At 31.9% G+C, this 17,250-nt stretch overlaps 3 protein-coding genes across 5 annotated transcripts; 1 reads left to right on the plus strand and 2 right to left on the minus strand.

Annotated features, from left to right (window-relative positions):
* The first annotated feature begins 3,453 nt into the window (after nt 1–3,453).
* On the plus strand, nt 3,454–8,709 carry LOC107431063 (protein MAINTENANCE OF MERISTEMS). 3 transcript variants are annotated; one of them, XM_060818023.1, is made up of 7 exons: nt 3,454–3,768; nt 4,238–4,852; nt 5,027–5,173; nt 5,420–5,551; nt 5,684–5,926; nt 6,012–6,296; nt 7,676–8,709. In XM_060818023.1, exons 1-6 carry the CDS (start codon nt 3,715–3,717, stop codon nt 6,276–6,278), a joined length of 1,458 nt encoding a protein of 485 aa, XP_060674006.1. In that variant the 5' UTR covers nt 3,454–3,714; the 3' UTR covers nt 6,279–6,296; nt 7,676–8,709. The 3 variants fall into 3 exon arrangements, with proteins under 3 accessions (XP_060674006.1, XP_060674007.1, XP_015897421.3); XM_060818024.1 differs by lacking the exon at nt 7,676–8,709 and adding an exon at nt 6,517–6,768; XM_016041935.4 differs by lacking the exon at nt 7,676–8,709 and having other exon boundaries at nt 3,455–3,768; nt 6,012–6,363.
* A 2,589-nt stretch (nt 8,710–11,298) lies between these two features.
* LOC107431058 (non-specific lipid-transfer protein 1) lies at nt 11,299–12,342 on the minus strand. The gene is made up of 2 exons (XM_016041932.4): nt 11,893–12,342; nt 11,299–11,676 (listed from the first exon to the last, which is right to left on the minus strand). Exons 1-2 carry the CDS (start codon nt 12,249–12,251, stop codon nt 11,667–11,669), a joined length of 369 nt encoding a protein of 122 aa, XP_015897418.2. The 5' UTR covers nt 12,252–12,342; the 3' UTR covers nt 11,299–11,666.
* A 3,623-nt stretch (nt 12,343–15,965) lies between these two features.
* On the minus strand, nt 15,966–16,837 carry LOC107431056 (non-specific lipid-transfer protein 1). The gene is made up of 2 exons (XM_025078982.3): nt 16,409–16,837; nt 15,966–16,188 (listed from the first exon to the last, which is right to left on the minus strand). The coding sequence occupies exons 1-2, from the start codon at nt 16,750–16,752 to the stop codon at nt 16,179–16,181; spliced, it is 354 nt and encodes a 117-aa protein (XP_024934750.3). The 5' UTR covers nt 16,753–16,837; the 3' UTR covers nt 15,966–16,178.
* Nucleotides 16,838–17,250: the final 413 nt, after the last annotated feature.

The following is a 17,250-nucleotide window of genomic DNA, read 5'->3' on the forward strand; positions in this document are numbered from 1 at the left end:
TTAAAAAAATAGAAAATTAAATAATTTTATTAATTTACAATAGATTATAGTTGATTTAATGAGTAATGATAGAATTGACGAATCTTCAAATCAAGTTCCAACCTTCTTTTTTTTCTTTTTTTTTTGTGTAATTAATATTATAGGTCAAAAAAGAAAAATCAGAAATGGCTAAGAAAACATGATTTTGGGACTCAACAATGTTAAACAATGTTTGCGTCACTGTTGTATTAGTGAGTATTGTTTCTTTCCTCACCTTGATTCACTTGCAGAATGACCTAAAACTTGTATCATTTTCTATGTGCCTCGTAATTACTTCATAAAAACATGGTATAAGACTTTATGTTCCATGCATGCTCAAGCAAAGCTTGCGGAAATGCTACAAAGATCCCAAGACATTAGCTTCAAAAGATTGCCAAGGCAATGTCATGAAGGATCTTATTAAATAATAATAATAATAATTCTTTATCAGTCATATAAAAAAGATGATAAAATGCCATTACTAATGTTCCAAGGAGAAGAGCCAAAGACGACACTGATATAAACAGTCAAACTCCAACATTTTTAATTTTTTCTCCTGATGAACCTTTTTTTTTTTTTTGAAAGATTGTTTCAACCATATATTTTTCTATCATCATCATCATCGTTGTTATTATTATTATTATTATTGTTATTATTATTTTATAATAATAAATGTAATTTCTGTGATTAATGGAATATTTGGAAAACCTGAATTAGATTAATAATTTATTTTGAAAATAATAAATATTCTTTGAGTAAACAGACTTTAATAAGGTCAATAACTTATTTTTAAAAGTTTACTCATTGATGAAGTAATCAAAACAGTTTGAATAAGGCTTAACTTTTATTGTATCACTGAAAATATATCTTCAAATCCAAAATTCAATCTTTGATTTGGATAAAAAAATTTCCGCTCCAAAACTTCTATTCTTGAAATTTGATTTGAGAAATTCGTGGTCATCATTCAAATTGTTCACAAATAACAATGAAAAATGCTTTGATGGGAACAATATCATTAATGTAGGAATTGGAGTAAAATTTGCCTCCAAGGATTTGCCATGCAAAACTTGGCATTATGTAAGAAGGAAAAGGACCCCCCTCAACACACCAATTCTCATGGAAGCTTTTTGTTATCATTTCAGCTTATTAATCCTATTTTTTTAAAAATTTGCCTCGATCAAGAATTTGCCATACAAGACTTGACATCATGCAAGAAGGAAAAGGACCTCTCCATATACCAAAACCCCAATTATTTATATTATTTCAGCTTATTAAGTTCTAAAACTTTCAATTTGATGGTTTTCTATAAATTAATACAATAGTTCTATTTTGTCATATTACTTTATGCATTTTCTTTTATTATTTCCATTATTAATTTTTTTTCTAAATTAATTTAAAATGACATATTTGCATACAGACGACCCAAATCTATTTGGTATTTTAGTAAATACCAAATAGATTTTGATGAACATTTAAATGCATTTTTTTTCCTAATTAAATGGATGTTGCTACTTTTTACTTTTACATATATATATATATATATATATATATATATAGGAAAATTATACAAAGTATGCGGTTCACATGCATGCAGAGTTTAATAGTGATGACAGTTTTTAAAAATATTATCGTTAATATTTATCTTTACACTATAGATGAATTCTATATATATATATATATATATATATACACATATATACACTTTGGTGAAATCTTATCCATAAAACATTAGCAAAGGCACACATACTGTCCTGCCAACTGCAAAGTGGTAGCTATATATATAGATTAAAAACTTGTTCTAATTTACCATTTTCTTTCAAATTGTAATATGAATAAATTTCCAAGCTCAGCTTTAGTGTTTTGTATATGTTATATAAATTAAAAATTAGAATATTAAAAAATTATAAACATACTATAATTCATAAATATGAGCAACAAATTTAAAATGATTTACATTCCTGCTAGAAATAATTAACAATATCACCAAAACATTTAACAGGTTTCATGGTAGCTCAGATATTCAAATTCTTTAATAAATAGAAAGTATCATTTTGAAATCTCTCATAGATCAATTAAATTGATTCTTAATTTTATTTTTCTAAATATATCTTTTTTGATTCTCCTCAACCTTGATAGGGAGATGGCTTATTCAATAATTCATGCGCCAGGGTAAGGAACTTTAGATGAACTAATGCGAATGGGTGTAAGCCACGCTACTCAGGGAGGCACTCTTATTCAGTAAGAGGAGTTGCTTGCATTACCACACCAACCACCTTAATGCTAGAAATTCTAGTAAACGGTTGCTTGGCAAACGAAGATTAGATAACTAATTCATAGTCATTAGATAAGAGATTATGAATCTTCTTTTAGTGAGAACAACCGGATTAGGACGATCAAGTCGCTTGAGGGCAGCAGCACACCAATAGGTGGATTGCCATGGTTGTACTGTTTGGGTGAAGGGCACAAAAGCTCGTTTCCTCTCATCAATATTTACTATAATATAAGGGTGGGGTAGAACCGGTTTAAACCAAATATCTAACAGTCGCTTTTGAGTGAACTGAACTCTTGGACAAGTATGTGAGGTGCTCTTTATTGCTGCAATTTTGGAAAATAAGATGTAGAATAATGAGTGAAGACTTTATTTCTTATACAGACTTCTTATCTCAGAGTGTAGATTTTAGGATGCATGTGTATGTAGATATTAGAAAATTCACAACCATTTTATGCAGGTAAATAAAAACCATACTTATAAAATAATAAATCAATTCAAACAAAATCAACACAATTAAAAATACATGTTAATGTAATATTTTGAAAGAGGATTCGGTATTGCTTCTTTGTCATTGTCACTATTGCTTTTTTTTTTTTTTTTTTTTTTTGGAGATTGAAATTTATAGTTCTAACAATACACAATGGAGCACCGCTATATATACCGAAATATTTACTAAACAATGCATGTTTAAATATTATTAATTAGATATCATTTAAAAAGTGATAAAATTTTGATAACTCTATTATTGGATATATTAAAATGCAAATATTTTGTACTTCAAATTATTTAATATTTATTTATAAAATATTATGTGTTATGGGTCTGCAATCTAGAGAAATAAATTCCCTATTTTCGTACATAACTAATGACTTAAAATAAATAGCACAAATTGTCTAAAAAATAAATAAATAAAATCTTTCCCCATTTGTAGCAAAATTATAAGTCAAATTACAATACATGATTTTGCTTATGATAAATATATAATATGTTCGTAAAATTATTTTTCATCGTTAATTCCTTAAAAAAATTTCACTTCATTGCTTACTTTAAAAGAAATAGTTTTTTTTTTTTTTTTCCTCTTACTTTTTCTTGTTTGTCTTTTATTTCTTATTTATATCATCTGTAATTCGACAAATGGGTCGTAATAATGCGTGATTGGTACCAAATACGATATTTACCTCCATGTGAGCGTTGGCAAATTAATTGAGCACCATGCTTCTCCGTGTGAGTGAGTATACCCAATGAATATCCCAGCATCTGTCCGGAATTTAGACACCCTCCAATAGGATGCCTTCGCGCCAGATTTGCCCATTGAAGCTTCTAAGGGAAGCTTTTCCACCTTCATCTACTATCTTAAAGCCCCATTGTCTCTCTGTTTAGGGTTTTTGAAATTCAAAAATTCCGCACAGCGAGTCGTATGCAGCATGAGAAAATCAGCAAGGTTATCGTCAATTGGGACTGCGAAAGCTTGCAATTCGGTATTTTCGCTTTCCTATAATTATGTTTTTTTACCCCTGAATTTGATTGCTGAGTATCTGTTAGGAAACGAAATGAATTTTCAGATTTTTTTATTTCTTTTCGAAAGATCATTTCATTTTTGCTTCGCGGTGTTGAGGTATAGTTACGAAATTCTTGTGAAATGTTCTCGTTCAAAAATTCCTCTATAATAGTGAAATTCAGTAGTCTTCTATTTATGTCAGATTTTAAATGGTTTGTCGCCTAAAATTTAGTGATAACCATTATAGATTGCATAGGCAAACTTCGCTACTCATTGTTGTACCATTTGTTTCTAGTTTAAAAAGCAAATCGTTTTGGTTCTGTGTTTTGTTTTTAGTCGAAGTGTGATTTGACTTCCCAGATTTCATGAAAAATTTCAACGTCTTTAATCCTTTTTATATGATTTCTAAGTGACACTTAAAAGTTGGGCTTTTAAATTATTTTGTGCAGAGTGGGACTTTCAGGACTCGATTCTCATTGCCATCATTCATCAAACAAGTGAAGAGACTCACAGATGATCAAAGAGCTTTGATAGAAAAGATGGGTTTTGGGAACCTGCTCCTGATACCAAACCACACCCTCTCCAAAAATTTGCTAGTTGAGTTAATGGAGAATTGGAGCGTCGAGAAGCATGCTTTTCTACTCCATCCTGGTGAATTTCATATCTCCTTGATGGATGTTGCCCTGATTTTGGGTTTACGTGTGGTAGGTGTTCCAGTACTCCTCAGGGACGATGAACCTTTTAGCGAGCTAGAAAGTGAATATGGTGCTGCCCTTTGGAAGAGGAAGATTGCAGTTGCATTCCTAGAGAGTAGACTTGATTCCCTTGTTGGGATTTGCAATGATGATTTTGTAAGGACGTTTTTGTTGTATACGTTCGGAACTTTTCTTTTCCCAAATGCTAATGGACAAGTAGATTCCCGTTACCTTTCTTTTCTACAAAATTTAGATGGTATTTGTGAGTTTGCCTGGGGTGCAGCGGTTCTCCAAGATATATTTAATTGGTTGGACAGAAGAAAAGAAGTGAATGTACAGTATGTTGGAGGTTGTCTTATATTTCTCCAAGTGAGTTTCTTTATATCCATATTTTAATACGATGGCATTTCTTTAGAAGGATTTATTTAAATACCCTATTTCGTAACTATAGGGAATTGCAATTTAAATAGGTTATGGTGTTTGAATTTTAAGCACTCATCTTCGCTTTTGATGATTCAAAGTTTGTTGTATAATGTTGAGCAGATATGGTCTTATGAGCATATTGACATAGCTAGGCCTAGTTTGCTAGATTTCGGTGTTACATTTCCTCGTGTATGCCGATGGGATAATAGTAGATCCCTTCATAAGCAACGGTTCACTTCACAGTTTAAGGATCTACAGGATCATCAGGTAATGTAAAACCATTCTTTAATACTCTATTGTTATTATGTAATATCGCCCAAAATTGTCTTCTTCCTTGAGCTACAATTGGCTTTATGCTAAGTTTCTAATAGGTGATATGACTTGCTGAAGCAACAAAATATATTTTTGCTTGCAAATTGAACTGAAGCTACTTGTTGAGGTCTTCCATTGTGTTTGTACATACCCAACATTCTGGAGCTTTTGTATATAAAACTGAGAAGTTTGTTGTATTAGGTCACTTTGAATGAGCTTCAAGTTACTCCTATAGAGATGGAAGTTGACATAATCAAAGAGTTGATGGAGGCTCATAATCAAGAGGAGCATCTCAAAGGACAAAACTCTTGTATCAATTCTCCTACTGTTGGGGTTAGTTACTCTAGATGAACTGACCTTCATGTTTGAATATTTAAATAGTTCTTTTGTGTTTTAAAGTTCACATAAAACATTCACTTTTTGTGTTTAGATGATATATAAAATGTGTAATTGTCTATTTAACAGGATAATCACTTAAGAAACAGATCTCAAATGGTGAATGAACAAATTGTTGAAGTGGAATCTGATTCAGAAACAAGCACAACGGGTGTCAATTCGGATCATCTGTTTGGGCCAGAAAAGCTACCTGAGGTCCTAACAGACACCGTGGGATACCCATCTACATCTTGCTGCTTGTCGAAGAGAGAGGAGCAAACAAAGCTAGCATCCACCTCGCAAGATTCATCCTTTATAGCTATCAGTGATGATGTGAGACTAGATTATTGCTTCTTGTAGATTCTTTTTTTTCGTGTTATATTATTCTTGTAATTGGTGAATTTTCCGACCGATTCAGGATGATGACTTGAGAAGCAGAGTTAAGATGTTACAAGAGCAAAACATGGAGCTGAAAAAGGAGATGGACAAACTGAAAAGGGAAAATGGACTGTTAAGAGACCAGCTTTTATCAGTTTCCAATTTAGAATTACAGAATACAGAGTTGAAGAGACAAGCGGATGAATTGAGACGAGAAAATCAACTTTTGAGCTTGTCATCAAATAATCTTGTGCTTCGACTAGAGAAACTTCTCTTGGATGGAGATGCTAGTGCCACAGAAGAATAATATCCTACTCTAGATTAGGTAAAAGAAAATGGTTTCCCTATGCTATCTATATTCTATTATATGCTCTCAATCTTTTTAGTGTTTATTCTTTTCTTTTAAATGTGAGAAATAATTTACCATCTTATGCTTCCAGGTATATATATATATATATATCTGTATGTATGTATGTATGTATGTATATATTTTTATCAAAACTCTCCTTGATGATGATGTCCAACCAACTCCATGTTTGTCATAGCCATCTACCATCCCGCTGCCTGCTTCTTAGCCAGTTGTGAAGCTTTCTTAAGATGGGAGACAAGTTAGTCAAGGAGAACATAACTTTATGCTGACACAATCACGTTGACACCATAAATATGATTCAGAAAACAAAGTTTTCTTGTGTGAGCCTCTTAAGTGTCATTACAGTTTTCTTCACTACATTGTTGTGCAGTATATAGCAAGTTGCTTTCTATGTATTTTGTGTATATATATATATATATATATCTTTAACAAACTGATTAGGGTATAGAAAGATTATTTGGTTTGCACTTGAAATTTTGAATAGCTGTAGAATGAGCCGGTGATTGTGTTTATTTGACATGGCACCACATCTGTGGTGCTATTCTTGTACTCATATAAGCCATTTGGTAAAGGTAAATTCATAACATATAACATAGCGAGGATGGAGGCAATTGAATTGGTTTGTTTGATAATTAATGGAGCAAAGATTCTCTCTCTCGCTAACTTACAATTTTAAATCAAATTTCAACTTTGAAGTTTTTGAAAGTGATATCGACTATTATAATATCCGCTTAGAAGACAACAAATGCTGGATGCTTCCACTGCGTGAATCATCCACCCAATAGTTTGATATGTTTTGTCCCTGTTTTTCATTAGGAATGTGGATCTGCTACATGGTTGGTTAATTGTTTTAATGTTCTTGTGATGCGAAAACATGCACTTTGGGTCCTTTTTTCTTTTAAATAAATATTTTTTTCTGTTGGGGGTTTGATGCTTCCTGTACCATATAAATTACTCCGACTATCTTTGATAGAGCACCAACCATCCAGTAGCCACTCTAGCCAGTGCATAAGTGAGATAGTTCTAGGGGTGTTCAAAAAACATACAAAACAGATCCAATTCAATATAATTAAATTGATTAATAAATCTTTAATTGGATTGGTTTAGATTGTTAGTTGAAAAATTGATTTTGTTCGGTTTAAATCAATTTTTAAATTCAAAATTGAATTTACACGACGCAATTTTCTACTCAAACTGCATTCCTATATAAAATTACTTTAAAACCCTTTTTGTCTATATTTTTTGTACGTTTCGAAATTTTTAATTTGCAAATTGGTCTGTGATATTCTATCTTCTCTTTCTCACTGGGTTTGCTTCATATCCCTTCCTTCCAGCTCACAAAAGAACATGGCGTCTCTCCCCAGTAATAGGTCAAGCCACCACCACAGCTTTGTTGATCGCCGGATGGATATAGAGCATTGATTCAACTTTCACACTGCTGAGATTCTCTCTGCCGCTCATGATCGCATCCTTCATCCTTAGATCGACCTTTGATCTCTAAACATCTATCTGGATGTATCACGCCTACATCTCTGGTGTAGAACCACCCGTCGTCCTTCAAAATTTGCCGTTCTGGCAGGATCTTACATGACCCAATTTTTTTATTTTTTTACAAATCCTAATTTGGAAAATAGAATTTTAAAAATCAAGAAGGAAAATCATTTACTTTTTGGAAAGGAAATAATTATGCAGCTATCATACTTAAAAAGAAAATTTGGAAATAATTGATACCCTTCGAAAAGTTGATAACCAAAAATTTCGTGAAAACTGGCCATAAAATTAAAAGCAGAAAAAAAAAAAAAAAGTCAAAAGGAGCTTTTGGTAATTGTATATAAAATTGCAGTGTGAAAAGAAAGTTTGGTCGTGTTAAAAGCAACACTCAATCCAAAAACCTGGAAAAAGCCCAAAAGAATCCTATCCAATCTAATCAAAATCAAAAATCGATTATCCAAACCTGTTTGTAATGGATTGGAGCGAAGTGGATGTGTAATTCCCTTTGGATTGGATGCAAAATTAAGAAAATCTATCAAGGTTGGATAGGTTTGATTATTGGATAAAATGGTTGGAACAATGAAACCTCCCTAGATATTCCTATGAAGCGGACATTGATAACAAGTTACTCTAATCATGACAAGAATCAAATTAAGGTGATTATGTGATAGAAGAGAGTCTGAAAACCATTGGTATATAGATTACCTTTCATTAAAGAAAACCATAAAATTATATGCCACGATGGAGAAACTATCAACACTAGTACACCCACTAGTGGGCTAAAAGCACCACTTATCCATTTTTAAGGTTTTAAGCCCCCACTTATATTGTATCTTGTAGATGCAGAAAACCCATCGGTCGAGCAGTCCACGTCTATGTCACTCTGCATTCACAAATTTATAAAATTAGCTACTTCATTTGCTCACTCTTTAAGCATAAAAAGACAGTAATATAATTTAGCTTTAGGGAGTGTAGCAGCGAGCGCGCGCGCGCACACACACACACACATATATATATATATATATATATATATATATAAATGATATGATAGAGAATTTATGGAGAGAAATGTATGTGATGGCGATCGATATTATCCTTCACAGTTCTTCTCCATAATTCTTTACCATATCAAAAAAACCATGTATATATATATATATATATAAGCATTCATAAACCATGTATATATATAAAAGCATTCATACTTTTTGCAATCATCAGAGGAATGTATATATTTTAAGGAAGGAGCTTTAACACGGCATTTGGCAGGAAGCTCATTTGCGCGATTGATGTATTTCCGGAGGATATTGGCAGAGGCAGAACAGGTCAAGCACCTGCAAATGGTTTGGCGGTCTGGTCTTGTTTTGGCCATTTTTTTGAGGGAAAGTATTCCATTGCAGCAAGGTCGTGTTACAGCTCCTCCGTTTGTTACGTAGCCAAGGCATGGACTCAACGTGCTCTGCACCTGGTTGCATCTTATTGCTGCTATGGCCTTTGCTGAACTCAAAACCATGCACAAAATCACCAAACAACCTATTCTAAGTGTTACCACTCCATGCTTACCCATCTTTTAGATGTAAATTTAATTTTAGCTTAACAATTCCATTTGGTTTTAATATATATAGGGTGTTTGTCTTTCATCATTCATGGTGAAGCTTTGTATGGTGGTTGGCTTTGATTCTCTTTTATTATTTATTTACTATTATTATTATTATTATTTTTTTCTGGACAGAGTTTTGAGCAAATGAATGCAGTAGTTGGAGAGATAAGTTCCAAGAGTTGGAGGAGGATCGGCCAAAATAGAAAGGTGCTCTCTCAATTCTCAAATTCAAGTGTCGGCTAGGATGAGGAGACCCTACGTAATTTACTTCCCGACTGCAAAATCTGTAGATAATATATATGTGGTATATAATCCCTATATATATATATATATATGTATATATGCAGTACCCTATTTTTTTTATGGTGATTCTATATATATATATATATATATATTTTTTTTTTTGTTTTTTTTTGTTTTTAACATTGAATTGACCTGATAATCCTTAAGCAAGTGGCTCCTTATATATGTATTCCATATATATGTACCAAAGAAAATTATTTGTTGTTTGGAAACCTTAACACTGTTTAATTGCTAAATCATTGCAATCATTTTCTCTAGTTTGTTAACAGAGAAATTACACTATTTGGGAGATATAAGAGATCGGAAACCACCATGCCTCACGTCACATTTATGCCCTGAAACTTTTCTTTCAGATATGCAAGTAATAAATATAGTTCATACAAAAATATATACTGCTCTGTAAACTTCTTGTTTGAAGTTTATTGTCCTGTATTTTCCTGTTCCCTTACCAAGTCGAGAAATACTTCAAATCCATCTGAATGAACAGTATTAGATTGACAGTTTTTTTTTTTAAAATCAAAAACTGTTTACCAAGAGCAATTTATGTCAATAGACAACATTTTAAACGTGTATGTAGTATATTAATTTTGATTTTCCAACAAAAAAAAAAATGTATATAAATTTTGGTCTATTTTCTTCCTTATATATACATCTCTAGAAAAAATTTTAGTGTTCTATTTTGTTATGGAGTTACATGTAGTAAAAAATTCTAGTTCTAATGACATGTAATTTCAAAAAATTAAACAGTATCTGCATTTTAATAAAATACAAGTATTTGTATGGTAGAAGCAGTATATATTTCTTTATGTTACTTGATGCCACATTAGACTTGAGAAAATTTGTTCAGTTACATACATTCTTGTGACACATTAATACTGCTTAAAAAGTAGCTGACAAGGTTTATTAAGTCTATATACATAGGTTTTCTTAAAACACTTATTTAGCCTTGATTTAAACCCCGAATTAACCTCAACTCTGTATCAGACCATGGTACGTATCCCCATTTAAACTTCATTTTAGGCCTTAACTTCGCATTTGGTTAGTCTAATGAAGTCAAGAACAGTATGTTGGATCAAAGTGATCAGGAAAATGATATATAAGGGACAAACAAAGGGACTTTCTGTTTTGGCTTTATCTCTGCAAGTTGACATATATATAACCACACATTGATCAGTGTAAGACAAAGTTTTTCTTACATCCATTCAATTCCTCTGTTTCTATTGATTGAATAGGTTTACTGCTATTACTTAAAATAAAATAAAATAAAATAAAATTGGCCATGAAATTAACCATGTAATCTATATCTCTATGCTTTAGTAGTTAACAGATAAGAGCAATTCTTGACGTTTCTCGCACGGACAAAATGTGGATTTGAACTTGAATGTTAAGTCAATGAATTAGTGATATATGTATACATAGTAATGTGCTTTATTATTATGTACTTTTGTTATATGTCACTATATTTGACATTTTATTCTCCTAATGGATGGTATTCATTTATTATAACATATACACGATTATCATCAGCTGAAAATACTGCTGTTGGACCATGCAAAATTTAATAGCTGATCAACAAGGTAGCATTTTTCTTATAGATAATATGGAATTATAATCACTTATACATAAAAACAAGTCAAGCAACTATAACTCACTCTCATTCACCAAAAAAAAAAAAAAAAAAAAAAAAAAGGGCTACAACTCACTCTCTCTAAACCACTACATAACTCTTCCAACTTCATCACATATGGCACTAGCCAGCTACCAACAACAACCACAACCGAGATACTACTTGTGCGTAAACTTCCACCGGAGCTTCAGACTCATATATATATATATATATATATATATCAAGAGACTAAAGCCCCAACTTATTCTAACACCACTAGATTCTGCAGAAAGAAAATTAAAACCTTCCTTTGCCAACAATATCAATCTCACTTAACACTGCAACCAAAATAGCAAACAAAGAAAAAGTTAAAACTCAGTATATCAAATAATCAAAGCAGAGTATTAATTTTTTTTTTTTTTTCCAAAAAATTTGTTCAGGATTCCTCCTATTATCAGTAATAAGGCGCCTTCCGCTATTCTATTACTGATAATAGGATGAGTTTTGGACACAAAATTTATCCATGATTCGTGTATAAGAGAAAAATCATATACGTGTTGCAGTCAGTGGAGGGGCTGATCTTGTAAGGAATGTTGATTCCACATTTACTGGGAAGACCAGCAGCGAGGCCGACATTAAAACCGCTATAAGGAACCTGACTCACAGCCTGTTTCAAGCAATTGCAAACGCTCTGACGATCCTGAGTGGTCTGAGCAACTCCATAGAGGGTCTTGATTCCATTGCAGCAAGTCACTGGGACACTTCCACCAGTTTCCACGTAGGAAATGCATGGAGTCAGATACCTCACCACCTGGTTGCATGTAACTTGCTGTGCTCTGGCTTTGCTTGGTGCACAAAACACCATGCAAAAAACCACCAAGCACATCAGCTTCACAAGCCTTCTTCCTGTCATGGTCGATTAGAAAATATATGGTGTCCTTGAATGGCCACTACTATACCAACTTAGAGCTCTTTGTAGAGTTTGGGTTAGCTAACACAGAGTAATGGGTGTTTATATAGGCAAAGTGTGCCGGTAAGTTGAATTGAAAGACATTCATGGTGAACCTTCATTGGTGGTTGGTGTTAAATAATTTGATTAATTATTTAGGTAGGGATATGGTTGGCCATTTTAAATGCTGGTTTCGTATGATAAGAAACAAAATCATCTGCAGAATATTACTGCACCTGGCTGTGGACTCTACATGGGAACCATGCTCTAATTTATCACTCCCAACTAACCATTTCAGAAAAGTTGTATATATTTATATATCTACTCATTCATGAGAACTGTTTTCGTGTTAAATATCTCAAAACTTATGAATGATATAGTAATATGACAAATTGCGTTGAGTTAATATCTTAATTAATGATTTAAAATAAAAATTTTAATTAGGAATATTTTTCTATGCCATTATATCTCTTAGTATAAGTTAAAAATAATTTTTAGGACATCAAAAATCTGATCATTAGAAGATGTAAACATAATAACACACCTAAAATATGATTGAATTTTTTATTGATAATAAGTACAAATTTGGGTGATACAATCAATGAATGTAATCTGTGACAGAAAATCTTTGAAAGCATTTTTTTTTTTTTTTTAAGTAATTTTCTTTAGTCATCAAGAAATCTTTGAAACCAATTGAAAAACTTGATCAAGTACCAGTGAAAGGTTTTTTTTAGGTGATGCATTCATGACTTGTCAGACGAAATAATAAAAGCATCACAGAAAAATAAGTTTCTCTTGGTTACAAAATAAGGGCTAAGTTATATAAAAACTACTATATCCCTGATCCCCAAGAACAAGAAAGAGAAAGGACTAGATAAAACGCAGTTTCCATATATTTTAGGTAATGAGATATAAGAACGTTTATACGAGAATGGAAGTACATGACCCTTTTATTGTTATGATTTTTAAGGAAGGTGACAATATGGACCATGCATGTGACCGAAAAGGGATCGATGATGGCGATGATGATGCCCAAAAAATAGGTGGAATTTTGCCTTTTTACTTCAACATATATTCTTATTTTTCCATTAAGTTCGCATTAGATCCGATAATTTTTACATTGAAACTTTTTTTTTTTTTTTTATCAACCATATGATCGAGATTTAAAAAATGTATGTATAGTTTATTAGGTTCTTAATAAATTCATTTTTTTAAATTAGATTTTACTGCATAATTAAATCTACACTAGGCCATAAATAATAATGAAGAAAAAACAATCCAATAGTTAATAAAAAAATTATCATAAACAATCCAATAATCCAATAGTTAATAAAAAAATTATCATATTATAATATTAAAATTATCACATTAATGATGTGAGTTTGTCTTATTATGTGTGAGTGTATATATATATATATATATATAGAATATTATATCTTTTATGATCATAAATACTGATAATATCGATGTGATGTGACATTTGTCTCGAACTTTTAACGTTGAACCAACTACCACGGGTATTTTCATTTTATTCCATGCTGACCTTTTTAGTTTTTTTTTTTTTTTTTTTTTTGTTTAGAATTTTTTGACAATTTTAGTAGTTTTAATTGGGCTCTACTTTTGTTTTCAACATATAGTCTGGACCAACTAAAAATTTTCCAAGCCCGGGCCTAACCTTGGGCCTATAACAAACAAACAGGCTGGCCCTCATGCTTACGTCCGTCCAACCAAACAGTGCCACATCACACATCTAGAGAAAGACTTTTATGACTTGAGAGATCAAGTACAATTAGTGTTATTTGGTTGAACGAACATACTACGTGGCTTTGGTGACGTGGTCTATTTGTAGCACTGAAGTCTTTACTCTGTTTTTCTTTGGATTTGCGTATTTCTCTACCCTGTTTCCGCTTAAAACTTACTTGTTTTTAATGGAAAATTAGTAATAATTTCTTTGTTTTTCTTTGTCTTCTTTCTTTTGGGTTTCAAAATTAAGTTAAAGTCAGCCATTATATTTGCAATTCAACTGTGTCAAGCGTGAATGGCAATAATCATATACCTTGTAAAAAATTTATATATACATATAACACTTTAGACTTATGAGATATGATTGACACTGAAAAATATATATCTTCCATAGGAGAAAAAAAAGTGGTGTATAAAAATTAATTTGGTAGTGTAAAATGTGTGATTTACATTTACATTGCACTATCGGCCTTGAATATTTGTCCACATCCAAAATTCATCTTCAATTTTTCATTTTAAGAAAAAGAAAAGAAAAGCAATGGACAGCCTCCATTTTATTACGAATATGCCAATCATGCTAAATTTATGATTGTAGGAGTAAAGTGTTTTCATTTCCTATCTTCTCATGCAAGTGAAAATCTTTGTGAAGAGCAGGCTGATTTTTTGGGATAATTTTCACTAAGCCTAAGTTTGCTGGGTATATTGGTTTCATGTTTTGCTTTATTTTTTGTTCCTTGAAATAATTTTCAAGAAGTTTGAAGTGCAGTACCAAAACCAAAGGATTTATTTGCTGTCTAGAAAATTGAAAACATCGTGAAACTCATATATCATAAACTCTGTTTGAAGAAAAGTTATTACACTTTCGTAAATTTGACAAATTTTATAACACGTTAAAGAAAAAATATAATTAATGTAACTGGAGAAGAAACAAAAGGGCAGTTGTGTTATATTTATCAGTGTCACTTGGGTTAGAAGGACTGAGATACTCATACAAAAGCATCTGATTGGTTACCAAACAAGGTGTACAGAACAGAAAACTTCCTCTGCAGACTTTCTATATGTCAATTTTAGCCAGAGATATATGCCCACAATTGTATGTCGAGTTTGTTGTTTTTTTTTTGTTTTTTTATATATTTTTGGGTGATAATGATTTATTTCATGTCTTACCGTCGACAAAGAAAAAAAATAAGTTGGGTTTTATTTATTTATTTAGATTGACCACATATCAATTAATCTTAGTTTGTTGTTCAGGAAAATTAAAAATAAAAATAAAAATTAATCTTTCTTTGATTAGAACTACCATAAATGGTTCTCGTTTTCCATCATTCATTTGTAACGGTAAGTAGAACATTAGTAAATTTTGCTCTAAAAAATGAACACGTGTGTATCAAACACTTATACACATGAGAGCATCTTCAATGGTTTTTGTCCATTTAAAAATCATTTGCCACATCAGATAAATAGATAAAATTTAAAAAAAATCTTCTTCAATGGTTCTGTGCATTAGTTCTGTCAAGCTGATATGACAACAAAAGAAATAGAAACTGTGAAAGATACTATCTACTTCTGGAAGTTCTGTTAAATATGTTGAGTTAGTATTTTATTTATTTTTATTGATTTTTGTTAAAAGAAAAAAAACTCCTGCGTGAGTTTTTGATTTTTTTAATTAGATATAATTTTAAAATAAAAAATTACACATTAGCATTTCAGAACATTTTAAACAGAAACCATTAGAGAAATTGCCTAAAATATTATCTATTAAATAGAAAAAATGCTATATAAACATGAACACTTTCCAAAATCAATGTCACATAAACTCTTACAGAAAGAACTATTGGAGATGCTCTGATAGAAAAACAAGGTTATGACATAAATCGCTGCTTAATTAATTTCCATAAAAATTATATATATATATATATATATATATATATATAAAAGAAGTAGAAATTAAGCTTATTTTTATTAATGGAAATAGAGTACGTAGTACAAAGATAAAGTACTACATTAAAATTAGATGAAAACCACAAATAGCAAAGAGACAAATATTTCCTGATGATCAGACAGCCAATGAGATCAATCACCAAACGCTCACTTTATTCTTTCCACACCCATATCCGTAGCCAGAAAATTTGCCTAAACTGTCCCACTTCACTTGATGCTGCATGAAAAACACATTTCAAAAATATCAAAATCATAGTTAATAAAAAATTAACAAATAGAAACTTTAATTCATATAAACAAAGTGGTTTTTTCACATGTACTACATGTAATAAGATATTAATCGGGCAATCAGCAATCAATGTTATTGTCCAACATTCATGCAGTAGAAAATTAATATATATATATATATATATATAAATGATGGATGTTGAATTTACTTGGCGCAGTTGGTGGAGGTGCTGATCTTGAAAGGAAGATTAACCCCACAAGCAGTGGGAAGGCCGGAGACCAGGTTGGGTTTGAGACCAGGGATGCCTTTAGCAGCGGAAATCAAGCAGTTGCAGGTGGCTTGGCGGTCAGGTGTGGTTTTGGCAGCGTTGTTGAGAGTTCGGACACCATTGCAGCATGGAGGAGGAACAGGTCCACCAGTCTTGAGGTAGTTGATGCACGGTGCTACACTGCTTGCCACTTGTCCACATGTGATTGCCTGGGCTAATGGTGCACCCATTACCATGCACATCACCACAATGCATGCAACCTTGAGGCCTACCGAGCTTGCCATGATCGAATTTGTTCGATTCGCTGTGTTAGTGTTTGAGTGTTTTTTTGGGATGGTTGGATAGATTGTATTTGGGTTTGTGAAAAACGGACTATGGTGGGGGTGAATTTATAGGGAAAGAAGAGGATTGAACATGTAACACGTGGTGTTTGTAGAGGGGAATTAGTTGGGGGTTGTGTTGAATTTTATGCTTTGTTCTTCTGTTCATGCACCTCAGAATTAATTGAGGATCTATGTCGTTGGGTATAATGGCTGTGGTTGGTCAACTGGATTGGATTGTAGATCATTAATTAAATTTGAAGTGCATTTTCAGACTGCTATAATTGATTATTTCATGTACTTAAATGAGGCTTGGATGGCTACCCTCTTTTATTTGTTTTCGTCGTTTGGTTTTTTCTGCTAAGAGTTTTGCTCATTGATGCATGTTGACTGGCTCACTGGCTTTCTTTTTTCATTGGTATACATAATGGATGAGGATATTTTGTCTTTATTTTTCTGTTT

This window comes from Ziziphus jujuba, chromosome 6 (assembly GCF_031755915.1).
Source record: "Ziziphus jujuba cultivar Dongzao chromosome 6, ASM3175591v1".
NCBI classification, from domain to species: Eukaryota; Viridiplantae; Streptophyta; class Magnoliopsida; order Rosales; family Rhamnaceae; genus Ziziphus; species Ziziphus jujuba.

Bases quoted from the DNA above. Each gene is read 5' to 3' on its own strand.
- LOC107431063 (XM_060818023.1), top strand. From the start codon at position 3,715: ATGAGAAAATCAGCAAGGTTATCGTCAATTGGGACTGCGAAAGCTTGC. The intron at 5,174-5,419 runs GTAATGTAAAAC...TTGTTGTATTAG, and splicing joins AGGATCTACAGGATCATCAG to GTCACTTTGAATGAGCTTCA. The intron at 5,552-5,683 runs GTTAGTTACTCT...TCTATTTAACAG, and splicing joins TCAATTCTCCTACTGTTGGG to GATAATCACTTAAGAAACAG.
- LOC107431058 (XM_016041932.4), bottom strand. From the start codon at position 12,251: ATGACAGGAAGAAGGCTTGTGAAGCTGATGTGCTTGGTGGTTTTTTGC.
- LOC107431056 (XM_025078982.3), bottom strand. From the start codon at position 16,752: ATGGCAAGCTCGGTAGGCCTCAAGGTTGCATGCATTGTGGTGATGTGC.